Genomic DNA, 22,472 nt, shown 5'->3' with positions numbered 1-22,472 from the left:
ACCTCGCCCCCTATTCGTCCATGTACGCTAACGCCATATCTGCGGCTACAATGAATCTCCCTTGTTCACTGTCGTACCGCTTGAAGAACTTTCCTATTTCCCTGAGTTCGCATAAAGCTTCCACATCAGCCGTAGTATGGTTGCTGAGCCTGATGTTCTCCTCTGCCACGTACCGGTGGGAACTGTCTTCAACCAAAACATGGTAGAATGGCTACGAAGCACGTTAGTATCGTTCTGTTGCGATCAACAAGAAGCATACCTGCTCACGACCTTCGTTCAATCGATCTACACCCATCATCTGTATCCATTCCTCCGTTGTCTCCTCACTGCAGTTCTTACTCCAGCCAGTAATTACTGCTCGGTAACTATGATACATGTCAGTACTGCCACTGCTGGCTGTCTCTCCTGATAGACATACTCGTAGCGCTGATGCACAAAGATCTGCCCCACTCTATACTTTGGTTCTCGCTTCAAGTTCTTTCGGCCTTTGGGTCCTGGCTCCTTTCGGTCCTCCTGCCTGATAGCCGAACATGCTTCGGCCAATATACCCGCTTCATCTTCGTCCTCCACTGAAGGCAACACCTTTGTTTCGATGAAGCCGATATCGCTGGGAAAACTCGTCTGGACGATTCGACTAAGGAATTCTCTGGTTCGCATGCGGTTTAGTCGAGATGTCCAAACACCGGCTTCCGGGTGAAGTTCGCGAATGACCCACCTTGGTTGTCCCATGAGGCCATTGCCAATAATATCGAGTGCGGCAAAGGATGCGTAGAGAGCTGCGTCGCGATCATGCTTTGGCATATCATGACCACGCTGCAGTGCATTAAGGATGTTTCTTCCCGTTCGTAGGATCATGTCTTTAGTTTGTGCCGGACCTGTGTATTCCGGAACGCCGGGAGTCAGAACTCCCATATGTAACAGCATGTCGTGGAGATCTTCCACTCGGAGGATACGACCTCCACTGAACGGATCGACATAGACCACGTCTCCTCCGTTGGCCGGACCAACATATGCCAGAACATGAGTGGGAACGCCCACAGCTGCGAATGTAGCATCCTGGCGTAACCGGCGACCTAAAGCACAAAAGATTGTCACGAGAGTGATGGGTAGAAAGCTTGTGCGGTCGCGCAGAACAATATGAAGGAAGGAGTTGTCAAGATGATAATAAGCCGAAGAACCTACCACTTCAGAGAAAGTTAACGAGGCAGAAGCTGTGTGCTCGCAGATACGCACCAGGGTCCCTTGGGGGCGTGAGATTATGCTCTCTCATGAACCGGCATAAGGCCTGGGCAAATGCCGGTAATGGCAGTTCCGCGTAATTCAGAATCCATGATTTGGCCTGAAGTGCCAGACAATCGAACTGATTAAGCACCTATCGAAGCACCTGTCAACAAGCGTAGGGACTGCAACGGAGGGACTACACACGTCCTCGACGTCGCCACTGCGGAAAAGTCCAAACAGCGCCAAACCTTCTTCAAGAGGAGGGTCATATCCATCAGCAATCTTCTCCAACCTTTCCCATGCTCTTCTTCGTCTTATATGCTCCTACAAACTTGTAAGCAGACCATCCGGGCAGATCACGACAAAATCCGCACCAGCACTTGTGTAGCATGATACCGTCTCGATAGGTAATCTTCCGCTGTAGCGGTTGTGTTGATGTTTCTCTCGAGGTACTCCTTGACATCGTAACCGAGTCTTGCCAGCGTTTGCGTTCTCTTGATCTTGTAGGTTGGTTGGGCAAGGATTTCCTCGAATAACTCCTCGGCCATCTGCTCTTTTCCCCAGCGCACAGAGCATTCCCCTCGCCAGTTCGCCTCGAGAACCTCTTCCTCCTCGGGATACCTCTCCCACCACTCCCAATTCTTGGCCGCCATTGACTTCCAATACAGGTTATCGTCCACTACTCGCGCCCATGAACGGCACACTTGAGAAACGCGAGCGGCGTCATCTGGGCGATCCAGGCGACTGAAGATATCGAACAGGATCTCTGCGGGTAGATCAGCCATCGTATGAGTATTTTCTGGTGTTTTCGTTCTGTCGCCTCCCAATTGTCGATGCCGTACGTACATTTCGCTGGGTACGTCACAGTCGCATTCGCGCGCAGCCGCTCCATGTCGCTTGATCTGTGCGCGAACGAGGACGAGGGAGGAACACCATGAGAATTGCTAATGGAAGGAGATTCCTTATGTATAGATAAAGAAGATAGATTGTAAAGAACGTTCAAAGATAAACGCCGTTTGTGACCGGCCACGTAGTCCTAAATCCTTCTAAACACAACTACTTGAGAAAAAGAAAGAGAACGCCAACCTAACCCACTGCCTTGACCATATTGCAACCTGGTATATCGTTAGTATCGTTAGTATCCTCTCATACAGCCATTACTACTCCTTCCTCCTGCTCCATCGTACATCCACTTGCGCCCTCACGGCATCGGCTCGGGAGAAGGCGAGAGGGATGACCGGTAGTCCTCCTCCTTGATCCCCTCGGGGCAAGCCGTAGCACTTCTTCCTCGTCTTTTCCTTATATCGTCCTCTTCCGTTGTGAAAGCTCCGACACAGATGCCGCGCTGTCTGTGTCTTGTGAGCGCATCCATCCTTGCGAATCCCTTCGAGCAAGCGCACATGTATGGCTTCTCACCCTCGTGGATACGCGCGTGACGGCGGAGATCATGGCGACGAACGAATCCAGCGCGGCAAATCTCACAGCGATAAGGGCGGTCAGACAAGTGAGTCTGGATGTGCGATTGGATGTTGTACTTGCGACCGAATCGCTTCATACAGTTGTCGTACAGACAGACGTACTTGCCGTCTTCTTCGGGACCTTGGATGTAAGAAGCGATAGTCTCCGGATGGACGTGGGAAGGGCGGGAAGAGATATGCGGTGTACGACTGGGAGAGCGGTTGCAGCTAGGTGTGGAGGATCTGGGAGCAGGAGTGCAAGACTTGCGGGAAACCTTGACAGGAGGCCCCTCAAGGTTAGGCATGAAGCGAATTTGCTGGCCGCCGAAAGGTTTAGCGTGCAGCTCTGGAGAGGAACGGCAGTGATCCTCCTCGTCACTGGTAGGCGCTGAAGGAAGCATGCGTGGGTTGGCGATCGCAGGGAAAGCAGCGGAAACCGGGCTAGGCCGAAGACCGGGAGTGTTCTGACACATAGTGGTCAAATCCAAGAATGCCCCTGATGGCGCCGAAGTGTACGGGTTAGGTGTCATGAAAGCTGCGGTGGTCATCATTTCGGGACTCGGTGTCTGCTCGGTACCACTGAAAAGGTCGGTGTCCGAGGGTGGGAACGAAGGCGAGTAGATGCTCGAACCAGAAGAGTAGTAAGCAGTAGAGTCGTAAGCGTCAGAGTTAGCGATATCATTCGAGTCGATGTTGGAATACTGGCTAAGAACGTTCGACATTGGCGGAGCTGTGTAGATTTGGATAGGAACTTTAGGCTCAAAAGTCGGGTAGAGCGACCCGTATGGAACCTCCGCCATGTTAAGCATAGAATCCATGAATAGCTGATTCTGAACGTAAGCTGGTGTTGATAGAAACTGAGCTTCGTCCATGTACGGTGATGGCGCCAAGTACATGGAGTGTTGAGCAGGTACAGCGGCAGGGATCTCCGGAGCGAGGAGACCATTGGAGACTGGCGCACTCGCCAAAAGGTCTTCTTCATTCAGATAGGTCTCCACCTGTAAAGGTCCACCCTGCGCCAGGTAACGCGGATCAAGTGAAAAGCCGTCCTGAGCAACGTATGGTGAGTCGCCAGTCAGGTCGATGAACTGTTGCATGGGTGGGACGTAGCCGTAGCTCTGTGCCAGTACTGGTGCGAGTAACGGCTGTGATCTTGTCTTAAAGGCAGCTTCGTCGGCGAGAATGGGAGAAGAGCGGTGACGGACGCTATGAGTCGCTTGTCTCCGTTGCGCGGGCATAGCGACGAGTGTATATATAAATTGACGTGGGAAAGGTGTAAATAGTCGACCGGCGACCTGGAGAGATGAACTGTCAGTCAATAATCACAAAGAGGTCTGAGCGGCGCGACGGTACTGTAACAAAACGGGGTTGAGAGTCTGATCTGACCGGCAGATGTGGTAGTGAAGAAAGGCGGATCAAGAAGCTCTCCAGGAGCTTGATCGGCGGATTATGAAGAAGCAAAGCCTTGATCAACAAGGACGGCTGAGGGTATGGTTGTTCTCAAGAGAGAGGGAGGGGTGTTAGGAGTAGTAGTGAGAATTGGGTCATAACCGGTCGCTGACCATCCTATGTGCGGCAGGCGCGACAAACCGACGGGACGAGCGTTTGTTGTGGTTTGCCCACATTTGGCAGTATAAGTTGGTTAGCCAGTCTCAGCCGTGGATGTTGTTCTGATAAAGCTGTAAGCTGTAAAAGGTCAAAAAAGAGACACTTACTTGTTATCAAAGAAATCCATGTATGTTACAGAAGGCTCGTTCAACACAGAACGCGCCACTTCGGACTGCGGCAATGCATATTGGGGCAATACGACGAGCAAAACATCCTAGGAAGAACCCGCTCGGTCCGACCCACATCCCGCACCGACTCATTCATTGTCACCTGAGTATCCTCTCTGCTCATATTGAAAGCTTGTCAGGATCAGCCGGGATCTTTCGGACGCCAGCTCTCTTTTGCGACGCTGGGACACATATCGGCAGTGAAGGCTCCTTAATCACAGCATACACCCTCTGAGAGTGCATTCATCCTCCTGCAACATGTTGGATAAGTCATCATTCAGCGCAATGTCATTCATCCCGTCAATCCCCTCGCCCTCGCGGTTATCTCAGAAGTTTCGGGCACGTTTAGCGCAAACGGCCCCATCAGAACTGACCGGCATTGAGACCTCGTTCTCGCCGAGAGTCACTATCGAGAAAGTCAAGAACCACGAATACACCATCTGGGACTTGCAATATGTTCTTCTGGCTTGTCTCGGTGTGTTTTCGCTGTGCATGATTCAGAAATTTGGTATTTTGTTCAAGCTCTTCGTCGTTACTGCACTCGGTACTGCGCTTCTCATCCCCATTACCAGCCAGTTCTTCTTCCCCTTCTTGCCAATCGCAAGCTGGCTTGTCTTGTTCTACGCATGCAGCTTCATTCCGGCAGCATACAGACCGCACATCTGGGTTCGCGTTTTGCCAGCTTTGGAGAACATTATGTACGGTGCAAACGTCAGTAACATTCTTGCAAAGCACACGAACTCGTTCTTGGATGTTCTTTCCTGGATCCCCTATGGAGTTACGCATTTTGGTTCACCGTTTGTCGTCAGTGCGGTCATGTTCGTCTTCTCTCCACCAGGGACTCTACCTGCTTTTGCTAAGGCGTTTGGGTACATGAACCTGACTGGTGTTCTGATCCAAATCTTCTTCCCCTGTTCGCCGCCTTGGTACGAGAACCTCTACGGGTTGGCTCCGGCAAACTACGGAATGCCCGGTTCGCCTGGTGGTCTTGCTCGCATTGACGCTTTGTTTGGCACTGCCACGTATACGTCTACGTTCACCGCTTCGCCTATGGTCTTCGGTGCATTCCCGTCGCTTCACTCTGGCTGTGCAACAATCGAGGCTCTGTTCATGAGTCATGTCTTTCCTTCAGCTACCCCGTTCTTCATGTTTTACGTCATGTGGCTCTGGTGGTCTACTATGTACTTGACTCACCATTACTTTGTCGACTTGATTGGTGGTAGCTGTTTGGCTGTTGTTTGCTTCCTTATTTCTCAGCGTATGTTCTTGCCTCGCACCCAGGAAGGTAAGTACCTTCGCTGGGAGTACGACCATGTCGTCCGTGGCGACACACATGCTTCGGGCATTAGCGATGGTTCAGCACCATGGTTCGCAGTTGCTGAGCACGATCTGGATTTGGAGATGGGCGAGTTGGAGGATGGTGAGGGAGACTGGGCGTTGGGAAGTAGCTCTTCCGCAAGTGTAACAGGAAGTTTGAGTCCTGTGAGCGAAAGTAGCGGACAGACGCTTGGCACGCCGATCAGCTGGGAGCAAGCGGAGGAGTTGGAGCGACAAAGGCGACCGACGCCGTCGAACATTGATCGTTAGGTTGGGCGTTTTGCAACAGGAAATGGACCGTTTGATCGCCATTCTCGATTTTGGAGAGATTAATGAACGATGTTATCAGGTGTTTTGGACGAATACGGTAATCCTACCCGCGTCTCGTCTCTTTTTGCTAGCATAGATGGGGTTTACGGTATCGGTATCGGTAGCACAGGGCTATTAGCGGCATGCATTAATTCATAATGACGATTTGTCGGCGTCTTACACAATCATCGACATTCTTTCAATCAAATTCGATTGCTTATCTCAAGTGCAACTGCTTCTGTGGTCCGCGGGCTATCAGTCTCCGGAGCCGCCGCTGCTTGCTTTGGTGGGGTTGTATTCGTAACGTCTAAGTAAAACAGGTACATACGCCCAACTTTATCCCGGGATTCAAGCAACCGCATACACTCCAGTACAAGGCCGTGAAGGGCCGTTCATGCCTAGGACTGTGCTCTCTACGTCTGCCGGGACATCACAAACGATGCCAGCGCCAGAAGCACAGCTGTCTGTTGTTCAAGGGACTACGCCGGACACTTCAAACACTGTAGCGCGACCGGAATGCTACAACATCCCCTCCATACAGATCAAGGAGCTCTTTTTTGAGTTACCACTTGATTACGGTCACCCGGAAAGGGAAACTATCAGAGTATTTGCGCGACATTGCATTTCGCTGGATAGACTGAAGGATGCGGAGGCCTTGCCATACATTGTTTACCTCCAGGGCGGGCCAGGGTTTGAATGCGCACAGCCATCCAACACAGGAGTTACAAAGGTCCTTTTGAAGGATTACCAGATTCTATATCTGGATCAGCGAGGTGTGTGGACCTGACGACGTGTTCTGATCAGGTGGACTGACCTGAGTATAGGAACGGGTTTGAGCACGCCAATATCAGCAGGGACCTTGGAGAAGAGAGGGTCGGATGAAGCGAAAGCCGAGTATCTGAAACATTTTCGCGCCGACAACATTGTAAGGGATTGCGAGCGAATACGAGAAAAGCTGCTGGGTGAGCATGCGGAAGCCCGATGGTCGATTTTGGGACAAAGTTTTGGGGGCTTCTGCTGCCTCACTTATCTGTCACAGAGGTATGATACCCAATCCCACGTTGTCAACCCTCCTACTTACGACAGTCTAGCCCACACGGTCTTCGTGAATGTTTTATCACTGGCGGTTTAGCACCAATTCTGGAAGTCACGCCTGACAATGTCTACAAGTCGTTGTACAAAAAGCTGCAGCACCGGAACGATATGTACTACGAAAAGTACCCTATGGATGTTGCACGAGTTCGGAGTATTGTGAAGTATCTTGGAAACAAGGGCGTGCGACTGCCGAATGTATGCTACAGTACTCCGCATGCTCAGACTGTTTACTCATATGTTTGATAGGACGGACAACTCACTGCTCGGCGTTTTCTGCAACTCGGGCTGGAGTTTGGCCTTCATGGTGGTTTTGACAAGATTCACGACCTCGTCTTCCGCGCTGCGAACGACCTACAAACATTCCGGTGCTTCACGTATCGGACTCTCGCTGATATACAGAATATGCAATCGTTTGATACCAATCCCCTCTACGCAATCCTACACGAAGTCATTTATTGCCAAGCTGCAGCTCCAAGCTGGAGTGCAGAACGGACCTTGTCCCTATATCCCATATTCCAATGGGGACAGCAAATAGAGGAAGGAGATGATGCCAGAATATACTTTACAGGAGAAATGATCTTCAGGTGGATGTTTGAGGATTACGCCGAGCTCAAACCGCTGGCAAAGGTCGCAGATATGTTGGCGGAATACGACCAGTGGCCACGACTATATGACCCGGAACGGTTGGCGAAGAATACCGTTCCGGTTGTGGCTGTGAGTTACGTGGACGACATGTACGTCGATTTGCAGTCGAGCATTGACACGGCGGGCCGTATCGGGAATTGCAAACAATGGCAGACGAACAGGTACGTGGTGCAAGGGGAGTACCCTTATTCATTCATACTGACCCTGATATAGGTACCTCCACAACGGCATTCGACATGCCCCAGACGATGTTCTCCCGTATCTCTTTTCCCTAGCTCGTGGAGATGTGGATATATAGCCGTCATGGCGGCTTTCCCCATTTGCAGTCGTCCCAAACATTCAGCGCCCATTTGCTAAATTCACTTCCCCTGATCTTGCTGTCTTCGCAGTCGCACACCCTCATTGTAAATCCTTGCAACATTCACTTCCATCACCGTGATCTGTTCTCTCAGGTACTCGGCGTCCTCCTCACACTGTGCCAGCGACTCCTTTGCTGTGGATAGCTTCGACGTGAGAAGCTCGATTGCCTCTGGAATGGGATAAGAGAGCATGACATTCGCGCCGAGCCACAGGTAGACCGTGTCTGTTGGTTCAATGGTTGCTTTTGCGAATAATGTGTCGTTCAACTCAAAGCTTGTACCAAATGATTCTGAAGTTTCCTGCAAGAGATTGTTAGCACGACCGTCGTGGATCAATGGGCGGTCCGCATACGTTCTTCGACTCAATGAACTTGACCATCTCCAGCGTCTTCTCAATATCAGGAATCTTTTCGCGCAATCCAGTTGCTCTTCTCAGAACGTTCACTTCCATAAACTTGTACTTCGCGACGGTCTCTTGGAACTTCTTCAATGTAGGGTCAACTTCGTCGTATGTTGAGACGTACTCTTCGATCTTTTCGACGAAAGGCGCTTGAGGAATTCCTCGAGGATTTGACTTTACTGTGTCCATGGATTCCATTCTGTCCTTCAGCTGGTCTGAGGTTACGTTACGTTACGCTTCTCGAGGGTCTGTTGACGTCGAGGTCTAATCCGGTAGGCGCACGGTTGAGTTCAGTTACAAGTCCCGTTGGGCGGCACAGGTAACGTCGATTCCACCGTATGCGATCACAGAGAACAATCTTTGCATTCAGATCATTCTCCTTCGTCCGTTCAACTTTCCTGACACGCCCAATCTCGCATCACCATATCCGCACAATGTCTTCCCGTGTCGCAGAGAGCATGTCATCGTCCAACAGCGGCGATAAGGCATCATTGATGGTGGATCTTGATTCAGTGATTTAACCGGGATGAAACTGATATTTTGACTACAAGTACCAAGTTGGTGTTGCTTCTGCCACTTCGCATAGCACCACATCCAACGCTGTCGAGACCGTCACCTCCTCCAGCCTCACCTTCCCTAATCCCGAGTCCCTTTCCCCCGTGGAGAAGGCCAAGCGTCTCGCTTCCCACCGTGCTGTCGATGAGCACTTCCCCGAGAATGCCAAGGTTGTTGGTATTGGATCCGGATCAACAGTCGTCTATGCCGTTGAGCGTATCTTGCAACGCAAGGATCTGAAAGACATCATCTTCATCCCTACTGGATTCCAATCCAAGGAGTTGATCGTCAATGGTGGTCTTCGTCTTGGTGAGATTTCTGGATACCCTGTGCTGGATGTTGCATTCGATGGTGCCGATGAGGTCGACTCTGCCTTGAACTGTATCAAGGGTGGAGGTGCTTGTTTGTTCCAAGAAAAGCTCGTCGCATCATGTGCGAAGAAGTTCATTCTCGTTGCTGACTACCGCAAGAACTCGTCCATTCTCGGTAAGGAATGGACTCAGGGTGTCCCTATCGAGGTTGTCCCTCTCGCTCATGCGTCCGTTCTTCGCATCCTCTCCAACATGGGTGCCCTGGACCCTCAACTGAGAATGGGCGGTAAGGCTAAGGCTGGACCCATCATCACTGACAACGGAAACTTCATCATTGATGCTCATTTCGGTCAGATCCCTGTCGAGCTCGTAAGACAGCTTGCTGCGGAAATTAAGGCTATCATCGGTGTTGTTGAGGTGGGTCTCTTCGTGGATATGGCTGATGCTGCCTATTTCGGTAACGACGACGGTTCCGTCTCTGTACGGGGCAAGTCTGATGGGAAGGACAAGAACGACATTGGCAAAGCCGAGTGATTGCACGAAGTGTCGGACGCCGATGGCGAACAAATGCCGGTGAGAAAAGTATAGGATTATAGATTAGTATCAAAAATGCCAAAGAAAAACTAACGCCGTGCACCTATCCCGGAATGATGCCTGCCTCAACTTCGGCCAAAACAATTGCACCTGCTTGATCCTCATCATCGCTCCACGTTTCGTCCTCCGAATGCTCGAACTCCATTTCATGCCAAGGAGCTGTATCACGCCGGGTCATAAATTCAGCAGGTGGGAGTTGTGGTCGGATTTCGGCTGAGTCGGTGATATCCTCATTCTCCCTGGATGTCACATCTTCCTCGTTCACTGCAAAGTGCTCCTGCACTAGGTGCTCGACAACACCCCAACCAAAAGCGTTGGCAAACTGCCTCCTCACGACGATATTGTTGTGGGCGTCAGGCTCCAGCCGAACAAGTACTTTCCTCCACTCAATATCCTTGTGCCACGCCCGCGCAATTTTCTCCTCCAACTTGAGCTTTTCCTTATGCTTCTTTGCAGCAGAACTCTCACCTGGAGAGCCTGGTCCCGCAGGTGCATCGGGTTCCGCGGGTGGAATATCTGAAGGCCGGTAAATTCTGTCGTGGAAAATAACGTCGCGACGGGACTTTGGGTTCACCAACCATTCAGTGGGAGGTAGAGGCGGATTTATCATGATGTGGGCGCTTTCATACCAAGTACTCTTAGGCGGTGGCTCGCTGCCAGATCCCTCGAAGTCCTTGGAGGCAAGCTCATCGGGGGTAGGCTTAGTCTGAGAACGTCGGTACATCTTCGGAATGTGTTTGCCTCGTGACGATCTTCCGCCATGAGGGCGAAAGAGTGTGAGTACCGAAGTCAGGGGATTTGACTCGGATTGCTGGGTCTCAGGGGCGGCCGTTACATGCGTCTCACTAGTTGCGGAATCGTCATTATCCCCAGGCTTAACCTCCTTCCTGAACTCTGTCGATTCTGTACCTTGACCTGGAATGCGAACATCCATGCGGGCATCATCAGGGATTGGTGAACCACATGGGGTCGACATGGTTGACCTCGGCTTCACGGAATTCTCCGCAGGACTATCCGTGTCACTGCCTAGCGCTGCCTCGTAGGCAAATGCCGATTGTTCTGATATGTATCCAGGAGGAGGCATGGGAATCCCCTTTGGTTGAGCCAACTGGAACGTAAGGTCCGTCGGTGAATTTCTGCGCGTTGACCCGGGAGAAGGGCTTTTCGTTCCAGGCAAAATGTGGTGCAATAGCGTATCCCAACCACTCTTTGGGTTTTCCGGCGTTGCTTCTTCGATGTTACCTGTCTTCGACTGAGCGTCCTCGGCATCCTTCCGGCTCGGCAACGGGAAACGCTGTTTCAGAAACTCCCATCTCCTGTTCTGAGATTTCAATTGTTCTCCTTCCACATTTTCTCTGTCCGACTCGTCATCTGATCCTCTAAACTTGTTTCTTACGAAGCCAGTTAGGGTTGCGCTTCGATGACTAGGGCCGACACCAGGTCCGAGTGTATGCCATAATCCTTGTCCTGTGTGCCAGAGACTCTTTGCCCGCGACTTCTCTACCCTTTCGAAACTAGCCCAATCGAGGAAAAAAAGCGAGGCTGTTCGCAGGGGCACAATGCCATCGTTGACGACGTTTGCATACAGCGTATGTAACTTAAACAGCCTCACTGCAGCATGACAAGGTCCATCCTCCAAAGCCATGATGCGTAATAAAGGGCGATGGTCACGTATTCGCACTGGCTTATCTCCAGATAGTTGTTGGAACTGCTGGTTAGGACGGAAAGTAAGTCCGAGGTCTTGTCCCGTCTTCCCAAGGACTCCGAGATCAAGGGCGAGCTTGACGTATCCAGGGTTTTCAGCACTCACGCCAAGCCATGGACTCGCAAGAGTGACAAAATTAACTGGTCGAATGCGGTTAAAGAACTCCCCTCTTGTGCGATCATAGATATAACCAAGGGCGTATGTCTGCACAAGGCCTCCGAGGGAATGTCCAATGAAGCTGATGCGCGAGTACGGTACCCAGTCTACTTCATCCGTCTTCTCAAGCTCGTACCACCGCGTCTCCTTGAGTACCCATTCAGCAACTCTCCGGCCAAGGTATTTGACCCCTCTCAACGTTCGACACGAGTTGTCCGTGAAGCCACTCACTACAACTCCCCCCTTGGGAAACTTTTTCACGCCAGCTTCGTGTTCGATCTGCTGCTTCATGTAGAGCATATCGGCGCCCGTATTTGATTGCAACCCGTGGGAGATAACGACGAGATGAATATCATCATGTACTCCTCGTTCCAGTTCAGGTGTGCGCCATAGCTCATGGGTATCTTCCATCTTGACCGAAACAGCTTGATGAGGTTCGGTCTTGGATGGACGACGAAGTGCGGCGGAGGAGGACGCCAGCGTTATCTCGTACTCTACATGAGCATGTGTGAATAGTACTTGAGTTGATAAGTCAAAAGTAAACGTCCGATCTTCGTGAGGCCCTGCCGCGACGGCAGGCGAAGCGTATAGAGTTGTGTAAAATGAGGATCCCGCTTTGATGTGCGGATCATAGGCTGGAGTATCCCATGGAGGTGTCTGCTCACGCATCGAATAGGTAGACGATGTCACGCTTGCCGCAAGTACGTATGGTCCTAGATTACGGATCAGTATGGTGCATACTCGCAAATGGCACCAGACGAACCGGTAAGATAAGCTGCCCGCAAGACCTTGCTGCAGGCATTCCTGATACGAACCCATATCTTGCCCTTCTGTAGGGTGATACCGGCTTCCTTAAGCTTTTGCGTAGATACTGTGACGGTGTATCGGTTGACTTCGCCTATGGTGAGCGCAGCCGTGTGACAGTAGAGGATGGACATCAAGTCGGGGTGCAATATATGCTTTGCAACACACAAGGATGAAGCCACTCATGCAAATCAGATTTTGTTCACGGTTGTCAAGTAGGTTCTTGCTGATCCGTGACCGCCGAGTTCAATGGTCCGATGTCGAGCTTGACGTTGACCGACTCCTTTTTTCAGTTTCTTTGGACCTTTGGACGGCGGGACGTCAGTTGCTGCACCTTAAGCTTCCTTGTCGGCATCCCCGGATATTCGGCCGCTCCGATAAACGAAAAGCTTAGCAGAGAGGCAGAATCGAAAACGGATGATGGATGGTGGAGACAGCTGTAGTAGTCCTCCCTCGTAACACTCGTTTTCCAGTCATAACGTACTCGTGAATGCTGGTTGAATCTTGTCGTGCCCACACGTGCAACGCGTCGTTACATACGTGGTACGCCGGGGCCGGAAATACGCGAGCTCTAGAGTCTGCACAGGCCAGCCCGGTAACAGCAGAGGCGGCAGCGACCCGCAACGTTGAATGCTACATAGAAACACCAGAGCACTTGTATTCTGGACATCAACGACTACAATCGCAGTTGGAGCTCTGACGTATTACGCATATACTCCGGCATTCACCTCCAAAAACAACGTCGCCTCACCCAAAGAATCATCTATCACACGTCCATTTCCGATTCGCACCATGTCGACAGTTCAACGGCTTCCAGGTCGACCAGGGAACTTGACCACCGAGCAGGAAACCAAGCTTAAGGAGCTATGGGCCGAGGCATCCCGTGTCTTCGGTCTGACGACTACCCCTGGACCTTCCTCGTCCGACTCGACTGATACCAAATCCATTGAGAAGAAGAAGAGTGGACGGTTTGGATTACTCTCTCGCAAGTCGACCAACAAATCCACCGATCCCGATAACACCGACGACAAGTTTAATCAAAACAAAGATTATCAAGACGCTATTGCCAACCAGACACCAGATGAGCTGCGGAAGTCCTTTTGGGGGTTAGTCAAGGCGGACCATCCTGATGCTCTCATGCTTCGATTTCTCCGGGCTAGGAAGTGGGATGTTCAGAATGCTTTGATCATGCTTGTTTCTACAATTCACTGGCGTTCCACGGAGATGGATGTTGATGAACTCGTCTTCTCCGGAGAAGAGGGCGCCGCTAAGGCTGCTGACGACGGTACAATCAAGCAGTTACGTATGGGTAAGGCATTCGTTCATGGTACAGATAAGCAGGGCCGACCTATCTGTGTGATTAGAAGTCGCTTGCATCACGCTAAGGACCAAAACGAAGAGTCCATGGAGCGATTCACCATTCTTTTGATGGAGAGTACGCGATTGATGTTGAAGGAGCCCGCAGATACTGCCACAATCATCATGGACCTTAATGGTTTTTCAATGGCTAACATGGATTACACGCCGTTAAAGTTCATCATCAAGTGTTTCGAGGCACATTACCCCGAATCCCTGGGAGTGTGTCTCGTTCATAAGGCGCCATGGGTTGCACAAGGCATCTGGAAGATCGTCAAAGGTTGGCTGGACCCTGTCGTGGCCTCCAAAATCCATTTCACAAATTCACAAGCCGACTTGGAACAATTCATCTCCCCTAACCATATTTACACGGAGCTTGGCGGCACGCAGAAATGGGAATACACCTACATTGAGCCTGTTGCTGGCGAAAATTTCAAGCTTGCGGACAGCACAACGAGGGAGAAGCTCCTTGCCGAGCGCAATGTCATTGAAGCGAAATTTGAGGAGGCGACGAAGAAGTGGGTTGCCGGTGTCGACACAAAACAGGAGAGAGAAGCTTTAGCTGCTGAACTGCAACATCAGTACTGGGCCCTTGACCCCTACGTCAGAGCTCGTACGGTGTACGATAGGTTGGGGCTGTTGCATGAGTAATGACTAGAGAAGGTATGGGCACGGGTTTGTACGGATAAGACACAGCATGAGCATTCTTATTGGGTAGTTCACTTTGAAGAGATATTCTGTGACGAAAATCATAATTCCGTTTATGCATCGTTACACATCTTGCCAGTTCGTCTGTTGGCTTTCTTCACAGTATCTTCCGCTCACGACTCCTCGTAATCGCGGCCCACATCCCCTGCAGTGACCAGGGCGACTGAATTTTGTCGGTAGACGACGTTACAGGGGTAAATCCAGAAATCCAGAAATACGTAACACGTACCGATGCCTCCTCCGAAGGGTTCATCATCCGGGCCCGTAGGGCTCGGTGCCTCAAACGCGACGAGACTGAAGAAAAAGCGGCCGACAGTGCCGAAACTGGTGGGAACGACTACGCATATCCCTCTGGAGATCCCAAGAGAACCCCTGCCGGAGAAGTTCATCGTCCGTCCCGCGCAAACTTCCTCAACCAATTCGCGAACCGTACAAAGGATCGGCATATGCCCGAGCGTTATGAAAGGTCTGGGCGTGGGTGCGGGTGATCTAGTGATTGTTCGGCAGGAAGGAGATGATACCGGACGTGCTGCTGTTGGGACGGCTTGGACTGGGAATGCTTATTCAGAGCCGAGTTTGGTCTACGTACCGGCAGTCCTCAGAGCATGTGGAGGGCTATCTGTAGGCGATGCCGTGACTGTACGGAAGTTCACGGATGACATCTTCGAGGCATCCGAGGTGCTCTTGGATGAGACTACCCCGGACGTCGACCATTCTGCAGATGAAGCACTTCATCTATACCTGACTGAAGCCCTCATTGACCTGAAGCATGTCACGTCAGGGATGAGCATCGAATGCATCTATCGCGGCGTCACGAGATCGTTCATTGTTGACTCGATAGTTGCTGCTGAGCCCGGAGACATGAGCATGAACATGTCGCAGGCGGATATATCCGTCAACATGTCGGCACTTGATTTGGATGATGAGGACCTGACGCCCGCCGGGCCGCACGTTTTCCTGATAACGCGTGCTACCTCCGTTAACGTCGTTTCACATGAATCAGCTGAGGCTGATCTTGAGCCTGTCGGACCGGCGAGAGAGGTACCAGACGTGACGTATGCCAGCATCGGTGGTTTAGGAAAGCAGATTGAGGTACTCAAAGACATGGTTCACCTGCCTCTTTTACAGCCGGAGATCTTCACCCGTTTCGCCATGCGGCCGCCCAGAGGTGTCCTCCTGTACGGCCCTCCTGGAACCGGAAAAACCATGCTTCTGAGAGCCGTCGCTAATGAAACAAAGGCTCATATCATCCGCATCTCTGGACCTAGTATCACGAGCAAGTATCTGGGAGAGTCAGAGCAACGATTACGGGATATCTTCGAGGAAGCCAATCAGAAACAGCCAAGCATCATCTTTATTGATGAAGTCGACGCCCTCGCACCTAAACGACAAGGCGGTGAGAGTGGCGAAGCTGAGGGTAGAGTTGTTGCTACGCTTCTGACGCTCATGGACGGCATGGAGACTAGTGGAAGGGTTGTTGTCGTTGCAGCTACGAATAGGCCCAATGCCATTGACGAAGCTCTGAGGAGACCCGGGCGTTTTGACAAAGAGCTTGAAGTGGGCATTCCGGATGCCAATGCACGATTAGAAATCCTCCATCTGCAAATAAGTGGTATGCCGCATGAACTACAGATTGATGATATCGAAAACCTGGCTTCCCGCACACATGGATACGTCGGTGCAGACCTCGCTGCTTTGACAAGAGACGCCGCAATGAGAGCGATCAAACGTGGATTATCGGAAGGCATTGGGCAAGATCAAATGAGGATCCGCAGAGACGACCTTGAATCCGCTTTGACGACAGTCAGAGCAAGCGCTATGAGGGAGATCTTCCTGGAACCACCCAAAGTACGTTGGTCCGATATCGGCGGTCAAGAGTACGTGAAGCAGAAGTTGAGAGAAGCGGTGGAATGGCCACTCACTCATCCAGATACTTTCAAACGTTTGGGTGTGACGGCTCCTAAGGGCGTGCTTTTGTACGGTCCCCCTGGATGTTCGAAGACACTTACAGCTAAAGCCTTAGCTACGGAGGCTGGACTTAACTTTATGGCCGTGAAGGGTCCGGAGATTTTCAACAAATACGTCGGTGAATCTGAGCGTGCAATCAGAGAGGTATTCCGGAAGGCTAGGGCTGCTAGTCCCAGTATTATCTTCTTTGACGAAATCGATGCTATCGCTTCGAGTCGAGGCGGCAGCGAAGGCTCGAGTGACCGAGTGCTGGCTGCTCTACTCAACGAACTGGATGGTATTGAAGCATTGGTCAATGTTACTATCCTTGCCGCTACTAACCGACCAGACGTCATCGATGCTGCGCTTATGAGGCCGGGTCGTCTGGATCGTATCATCTACGTTGCACCGCCAGATCTGGATGCGCGTAAGCAAATCTTGCAAATCCAAATTTCAAAGATGTCGGTCGCTGGCGACATCTCCATCGAAGAGCTGGCAGACGCCACAGACGGCTGCTCTGGTGCGGAAATCGCGGCCTTGTGCCAGAGAGCTGGTTTGAAGGCTATGGAGGATAACATTGACGCGGAGAGAGTCGAGAAGAGGCATTTTGATGGCGCTGTCAGAAGCTTAGTGAAGAGGATCACGCCGGAGGTACTGAAGCCCTATGAGGATTTTCGAAATGGTATCACTACCGGTGCTAGTTTAGAGATATGATTATGCATTCGAAGCATCGAAGATACCCGCATGACAGAAGCCAGCTGCTAGAAAGATAGATTTGCACAAATTAATCATAGTCCTTGACCCTCTAATACTTTTCAAGCAATGCTCCAGTCCGGTAACTCGTAATAACTTTCAAGCCACATATCGTGAGCTCCCAATCCTTGCGCCGGTAAACACCACACTTGCTCTGGAGGTTTGCTGCGCCATGTAAGCTTCTCGTTGATTGGTTCCGGGTATGGTGCCTTCCACCAGCGTTCAGGCTTCCAGAGATCGCCGTTCCGCATGTTTTCCGGCAACGCGCCCGTCCGCTCGAACCAGCCCGAGAATCTAGACCTTTTGAATCCTTCGTCCGCAATGCTGCTGTCAAGCTCGTAAATGTACGGATCAGATTCCTCGTGTACACCTTTGAGCAGCTCGTAGGTCTGGAGCTCATAAGAAACAGCTACGCGAGGTACCACGGCTATCCTTCCATGTCCCGACTTCCAGAAATCTCGACAAATCAACTCGCATTCGCTGGCTTTGCACTCGCCTACGTCTGAATTACCGGACCTGAACCGTACATTCTTTTCGTCCATCTGGAACGGTTTCGCGGACATGACTGTCACGCCGTTCCAGCACGACATGACCTGCACTGGTCTTCGATCCAACCAACGAAACCGTGATAAAGTTTCATCCGAGAAGAACGTCTCTGGATCGTATGTATCAAACTTCGGTTCTCTCGGGCGATACGCAAGCTCGCCGGTCATGGTATGCAACACCCAGGCATCGTACAGAGCTGGATAGGGATAGCCAAGGTTAACCCAATCGACGGGGCAAACCATGTCTGCACCTTGGACTTCAAACTGAAGCAAAAGCTCCAGAATATCACTGGAACAGTGATAGATATCGTTGTAGAATATCACACGATCGTACTTCTTGTCGGATTCATATAACGGAGCCAGCGCCTCGTTACGGTAGTCCACCAACATATCGATCCGGTTGCGCCCGTTCCAATCAGTCTTCTCTGGCCTTGTCACAATTTTGTTCGATATTCCCCAGTCCTTGAGGGTCTTGGCAAAAGCACGTAGCATTTCAGGGGTTTGGTCATCTGAGCCATTCTCAACAATAGAAACGAAGATTGTAGCACCCGCAGCTACCAACAAACTAATGACATCACCCATCTCCGCCATGACAGTGGGCAGAACTTCCTCGTTGTTGTATGCATTCATGGCCAAGAAATACCGCTTATCCTTCTGGTTCGTCAGTGCCGCGTATCTGGAGGGCGTATCATGTCGGCATTTCGCTAATCTCAAAGGCTTTTCTGGTGCTGTGAATCCTTCCAACATGGTCACGATTGCGACCCTGAAATCGGTTCTGTTTGCCGCCTGGAGATCTGATGCAAGAGCGAAAAATCCCTCTGGCGGATCTGACCCTTCTGGGACGTAAGGCGGCTTCGGACGCGCAGCAGGTTCGATCGCGTAGATCGCTTCATCAATGGTATTGCCAATTTTCGACCCTATTCTTGATCCAATTGCCGCAATCCGCTCACTGTTGCTGTGTGCCGCTGTGTAGTACAAGGTAATAACAAGGACGAATGTGAGGACGAAGGCAGCGCGTAGATGCTTGCCCGCCATGGTGCGAGCAACATCGACGACAGTGAAGCGCAACTCGCCGTTAACGAAGCGATGGATCATGAACGGTAATCTCCAACCCTGGTAAGAAGCATACGTATCGAGCGGTGTTATGTGTCTCCTTGGTGGTTTAGAGAGCACATGCTCGTAGGCCCGCCCGAATAAGGTTGGCATGCAGGACGGAGACATGCCAAGCTCAAGGGTCCACCAGGAGCGCGACGAGGAAATTATGCCCTTGACCTTTGATTACAATAAAATTCGAGACCGGACGGCTGCTTCGATGCTCTTGTCATCGCTTTGCTTTCTATAGTGAGCCTGGCCATAGAGGAGGGAGTGTCCAGGTTGTGTATCTCCCTACTTATGGTTCGCGCATTGTGGTGACCTCTGTCGCGTAACTTGGGCGAGTAAGGTCTCACTGGTGGCCACCGTCGTCAACGGGGCTCTGCGTATGCAGTTGATAGATGCTTGTTGAGGATGACATAGCTTCAACTTGAATACATTTCTCAGGAGCTGGAATGATGCTGAAGTAAAGCTTCTACTACTCAGTTGCAGTATACGGTACGTATGGTCATGAATGCCGCGTGAAGCAGCAAGCGCTGCCCCAACCTTAAGTTTGTGCAGCTGCACGTGAAATTTCTGCGAGCATTCACCTCGTAGAGAGACTGGCAGCCCTAGAATTTCGATCGTGCTTGACACGAGCCCGCCCAGTCCGTTGTCGTCTTGTATTATAAATGCCTGAAAGAGTCAGGGAGATGCTAGTATCCAGGATGATTCTTACATCTTTCTGGTAGCATGCCAGCTACAATTATATTCCCATAACAGGCGTGAGAATTTCACGACCGGCAAAATCAGCCAGTAAAATAACAAATGACACGGATTATGCTGAACAACAATTGGCATTGAGTCTGATCTCTCAGGAATAAAGCGAGATCAATCATGGATTACGCCCGAAGTTTTCAAGGATTGTGCCGGATCTCGTCAAGGATCAAACCCAATCCTTATTAAGGATTAAGCCCGGTGGGTTAACCTCAAATTTGTAATCTATGATTTTCGCGATGATAGTGTAATCTGGGATGAAGCCCGGTACTTGAGAACACCAGTCACCACAAAATGTACGCTTTCGTGTTTCTGTTCAGGAAATTTCTGGCAAAGAAGTGCAGATAGAACCGGGTTTTTCCGCAACTTCGTTTCGTAAAATCAGGCATTATTCACATTTTCATGAAGCTGCATGAGCGCAGGCCCACGCGCTCCATTCATGGTCAAAAATCATGGATTAAAGCCGAATTCCATTAGGCAAGTGCGCAATTCACGTCAGAATCGTGGATTCGTCTGGGATTACACATGGAACACTTACTTCATCGTGGGTGACTATCCTGGCAGAAATCCTAGACAGGATTATTGATAAGCCCAATGGTCATGTCATGGATTACAATCCCAGATACAATCATGGATCACTGCCAAAAAAAAGTCGAAGTAAATAACTTGAGAAAGCTGCAAACATAATTTGTACATGTCTTAAAGATTTGAATGCTTGCTATACACAACCTATTTCATCTATTTCACCTAGGCTTCCTGCTTTGTATAGACATGCTCAACACATATGATGTGATATATGATGTCATACTTTTCAAACATCTGACTTTGATGATCAGTCAGAAGAACAATGCGCGTTTAGGTCTAATCTCACGCGGTTTCTATGACGACAGGCAAGTAAACTTAATCAGATCATTTCTTCACAAGATCTGACTGCCCCTATTCCATGATTCAATCTGGCAAACCCAATGATAAATCCATGTCACGTTTTCGTCTCATGAATATTTTTCCTTGTATATATAATCCATGATCAAAGCACAATTTGATCCCGCGTCCGTATAAAACCATGGTTATCCTTGATACTGTTTCTCATGATTCATGATTCACTTTCTTACAATTCATGTTACTGTTGTGCATAAGCCAGGACAAGATTCCGCAAGATCCACTGCATTGTTCAGATTATAATCCATGCTTCGTTACAGCATAACACATAACTGTGTTGGGCGTAATCCATAATCTGATTCGCTATGATCCGCGCCAACGTTTGGGATAATCTTCGAGATTGCTAAGCAAAGTTTTAGACAATTTACGGGAAGGCGTCTGGTATTTGGCCCGAATGGCGCAGGACCGATTCACTTCGCCGAGCAATCCTCGACATCATCATGGATCGTTATGTCACAGCAGTCAACTGACCTCGGTTGCCCGAAGCACATCACTTCAATTAAAAGCCCCAACAGCATAAAATACGAGACATCAATACCTCACGCATAAAACAGTAGCTTGCATTATGTCACACTTGAAATCTTATAAGACAATAACGACACATATCAACCAACCATGCAATGCGTTCGTGGAAATCATGGATTACAAAACCTCATTTAATCCGATCTTTTTCAGTCGTGGAAAAACCATAATCGTGTTCTTGATAACAGGACGCAAACCACGATTTAAGTCCTCATAATCCATGATCTGATTCTGAATGATGCACAATGAGTTTAGGCTCAATCCAACAGGAAATCTTGGGAAAATGCGGAAGAGTGTGCGGGGACATTCACATCCATATCAGACCAAAGAGCGACATTACCAGGTGAAAAAGGTTTATTAGATTTCTGCCAGAATATTTATCCAAGATGAAGTGTGCATAATCCACGTCGGAATCTCAACCGCTCAGAATAGAATTGGTAGTACCCTGCGCTGGTCAACATCGTGAATTTGAACTCACGAAAATTCCACGCGTAGTCCACGTGCACAATGAGGGATTGGTATGGTCCTTGGCACCACGCCAGCCGGTTTGTAAATTGGATGAACGCACAGAATACACTCCACCCTGTGACTTGGGAAATCATGCATTAAACCCGAATGGATGTGCGCAAGTGCAGAATCATGGAGAAATTCGAGGATTTGACTGGGAATAGTCACATATCATGCTGTTTGTCATGGAACACAATCCAAGCAGAGATCTCTGAAAAAACATGGATCACAATCCCAGACAAGATCATGGATTAAGTCTAGCAATAATGTCAAGGATTACAATCACAGAATGAAATTCAGGATTATTATCAAACTAGAGTTGCAGCAAAATACCTTAGAATATACCCAAAATATCGTTCAGTCTGTAAACCAAGACCAGATAGCAGGTAAATTACAGAATAGCGATCATGTAAATGACAAACTTAGACCTTACCAACCGGGTGCTCGTGAGTTGAGCGCTCCTCTAAAGATCACTCATGTTATATCTTTTTACATCTTACGAAGGGACTTTACGCACGATTGGGAGTTGTGCGGACGTTTTGGAGTCACAGATGTGTAGATGAGCTTCGGATGACGTGGATCTGTTGTAGGAGTTAAGAGAGTGGGACGAGTGGACGCGTGTACAATTGGGTACGGTGAGTCGG

The 22,472-nt window shown here is 50.1% G+C and overlaps 10 protein-coding genes across 10 annotated transcripts; 5 read left to right on the top strand and 5 right to left on the bottom strand.

Annotated features, from left to right (window-relative positions):
* Window positions 1-10: 10 nt before the first annotated feature.
* On the bottom strand, window positions 11-1,874 carry SAICODRAFT_4534 (YccV-like-domain-containing protein; the record flags this gene model as incomplete). The annotated part of the gene is made up of 6 exons (XM_019168804.1): window positions 11-211; window positions 260-365; window positions 419-1,178; window positions 1,234-1,372; window positions 1,426-1,545; window positions 1,596-1,874. The coding sequence occupies 6 exons, from the start codon at window positions 1,872-1,874 to the stop codon at window positions 11-13; spliced, it is 1,605 nt and encodes a 534-aa protein (XP_019027466.1).
* Window positions 1,875-2,422: 548 nt separating this feature from the next.
* SAICODRAFT_87101 (uncharacterized protein) lies at window positions 2,423-4,219 on the bottom strand (the record flags this gene model as incomplete). Its single annotated transcript, XM_019171471.1, has 2 exons — window positions 4,032-4,219; window positions 2,423-3,973 (listed from the first exon to the last, which is right to left on the bottom strand). The coding sequence occupies exon 2, from the start codon at window positions 3,914-3,916 to the stop codon at window positions 2,423-2,425; it is 1,494 nt and encodes a 497-aa protein (XP_019027465.1). The 5' UTR covers window positions 3,917-3,973; window positions 4,032-4,219.
* A 286-nt stretch (window positions 4,220-4,505) lies between these two features.
* On the top strand, window positions 4,506-6,185 carry SAICODRAFT_87098 (PAP2-domain-containing protein). Its single transcript, XM_019171470.1, has one exon. The coding sequence runs from the start codon at window positions 4,712-4,714 to the stop codon at window positions 6,038-6,040; it is 1,329 nt and encodes a 442-aa protein (XP_019027464.1). The 5' UTR covers window positions 4,506-4,711; the 3' UTR covers window positions 6,041-6,185.
* Window positions 6,186-6,614: 429 nt separating this feature from the next.
* On the top strand, window positions 6,615-8,111 carry SAICODRAFT_39656 (alpha/beta-hydrolase; the record flags this gene model as incomplete). Its single annotated transcript, XM_019168619.1, has 5 exons — window positions 6,615-6,852; window positions 6,904-7,120; window positions 7,171-7,369; window positions 7,421-7,980; window positions 8,033-8,111. Coding segments are annotated over 5 exons (1,293 nt in total), but the record flags the coding sequence as incomplete, so codon positions are not given.
* Window positions 8,112-8,178: 67 nt separating this feature from the next.
* SAICODRAFT_51919 (prefoldin subunit 3) lies at window positions 8,179-8,767 on the bottom strand (the record flags this gene model as incomplete). The annotated part of the gene is made up of 2 exons (XM_019169108.1): window positions 8,179-8,478; window positions 8,531-8,767. The coding sequence occupies 2 exons, from the start codon at window positions 8,765-8,767 to the stop codon at window positions 8,179-8,181; spliced, it is 537 nt and encodes a 178-aa protein (XP_019027462.1).
* A 245-nt stretch (window positions 8,768-9,012) lies between these two features.
* Window positions 9,013-9,978, top strand: SAICODRAFT_32765 (ribose-5-phosphate isomerase; the record flags this gene model as incomplete). Its single annotated transcript, XM_019168229.1, has 2 exons — window positions 9,013-9,075; window positions 9,226-9,978. 2 exons carry the CDS (start codon window positions 9,013-9,015, stop codon window positions 9,976-9,978), a joined length of 816 nt encoding a protein of 271 aa, XP_019027461.1.
* A 51-nt stretch (window positions 9,979-10,029) lies between these two features.
* On the bottom strand, window positions 10,030-12,965 carry SAICODRAFT_107280 (DUF676-domain-containing protein). Its single transcript, XM_019165296.1, has 2 exons — window positions 12,663-12,965; window positions 10,030-12,612 (listed from the first exon to the last, which is right to left on the bottom strand). Exons 1-2 carry the CDS (start codon window positions 12,835-12,837, stop codon window positions 10,082-10,084), a joined length of 2,706 nt encoding a protein of 901 aa, XP_019027460.1. The 5' UTR covers window positions 12,838-12,965; the 3' UTR covers window positions 10,030-10,081.
* Window positions 12,966-13,495: 530 nt separating this feature from the next.
* On the top strand, window positions 13,496-14,710 carry SAICODRAFT_50995 (CRAL/TRIO domain-containing protein; the record flags this gene model as incomplete). Its single annotated transcript, XM_019169027.1, has 1 exon — window positions 13,496-14,710. The coding sequence occupies one exon, from the start codon at window positions 13,496-13,498 to the stop codon at window positions 14,708-14,710; it is 1,215 nt and encodes a 404-aa protein (XP_019027459.1).
* A 1,689-nt stretch (window positions 14,711-16,399) lies between these two features.
* On the top strand, window positions 16,400-17,567 carry SAICODRAFT_28552 (AAA-domain-containing protein; the record flags this gene model as incomplete). Its single annotated transcript, XM_019167167.1, has 1 exon — window positions 16,400-17,567. A coding segment is annotated over one exon (1,029 nt), but the record flags the coding sequence as incomplete, so codon positions are not given.
* Window positions 17,530-19,047, bottom strand: SAICODRAFT_4525 (uncharacterized protein; the record flags this gene model as incomplete). The annotated part of the gene is made up of 1 exon (XM_019168803.1): window positions 17,530-19,047. The coding sequence occupies one exon, from the start codon at window positions 19,045-19,047 to the stop codon at window positions 17,530-17,532; it is 1,518 nt and encodes a 505-aa protein (XP_019027457.1).
* Between the last annotated feature and the right edge of the window lie 3,425 nt (window positions 19,048-22,472).

The sequence above is a fragment of the Saitoella complicata genome, assembly GCF_001661265.1.
Source record: "Saitoella complicata NRRL Y-17804 unplaced genomic scaffold SAICOscaffold_1, whole genome shotgun sequence".
NCBI lineage: Eukaryota > Fungi > Ascomycota > Saitoellomycetes > Saitoellales > Saitoellaceae > Saitoella > Saitoella complicata.
Note: the sequence above shows the minus strand (reverse complement) of the source record. Positions and strands in the feature narration are given on the sequence as shown.

Excerpts from the sequence above, each read along its gene's own strand:
- SAICODRAFT_107280 (XM_019165296.1), bottom strand. The coding sequence starts at position 12,837 with ATGTCCATCCTCTACTGTCACACGGCTGCGCTCACCATAGGCGAAGTC. Across the intron at positions 12,613-12,662 it reads GCGGGCAGCTTATCTTACCG|GACCATACGTACTTGCGGCA; the intron begins GTTCGTCTGGTG and ends TCCGTAATCTAG.
- SAICODRAFT_87098 (XM_019171470.1), top strand. The coding sequence starts at position 4,712 with ATGTTGGATAAGTCATCATTCAGCGCAATGTCATTCATCCCGTCAATC.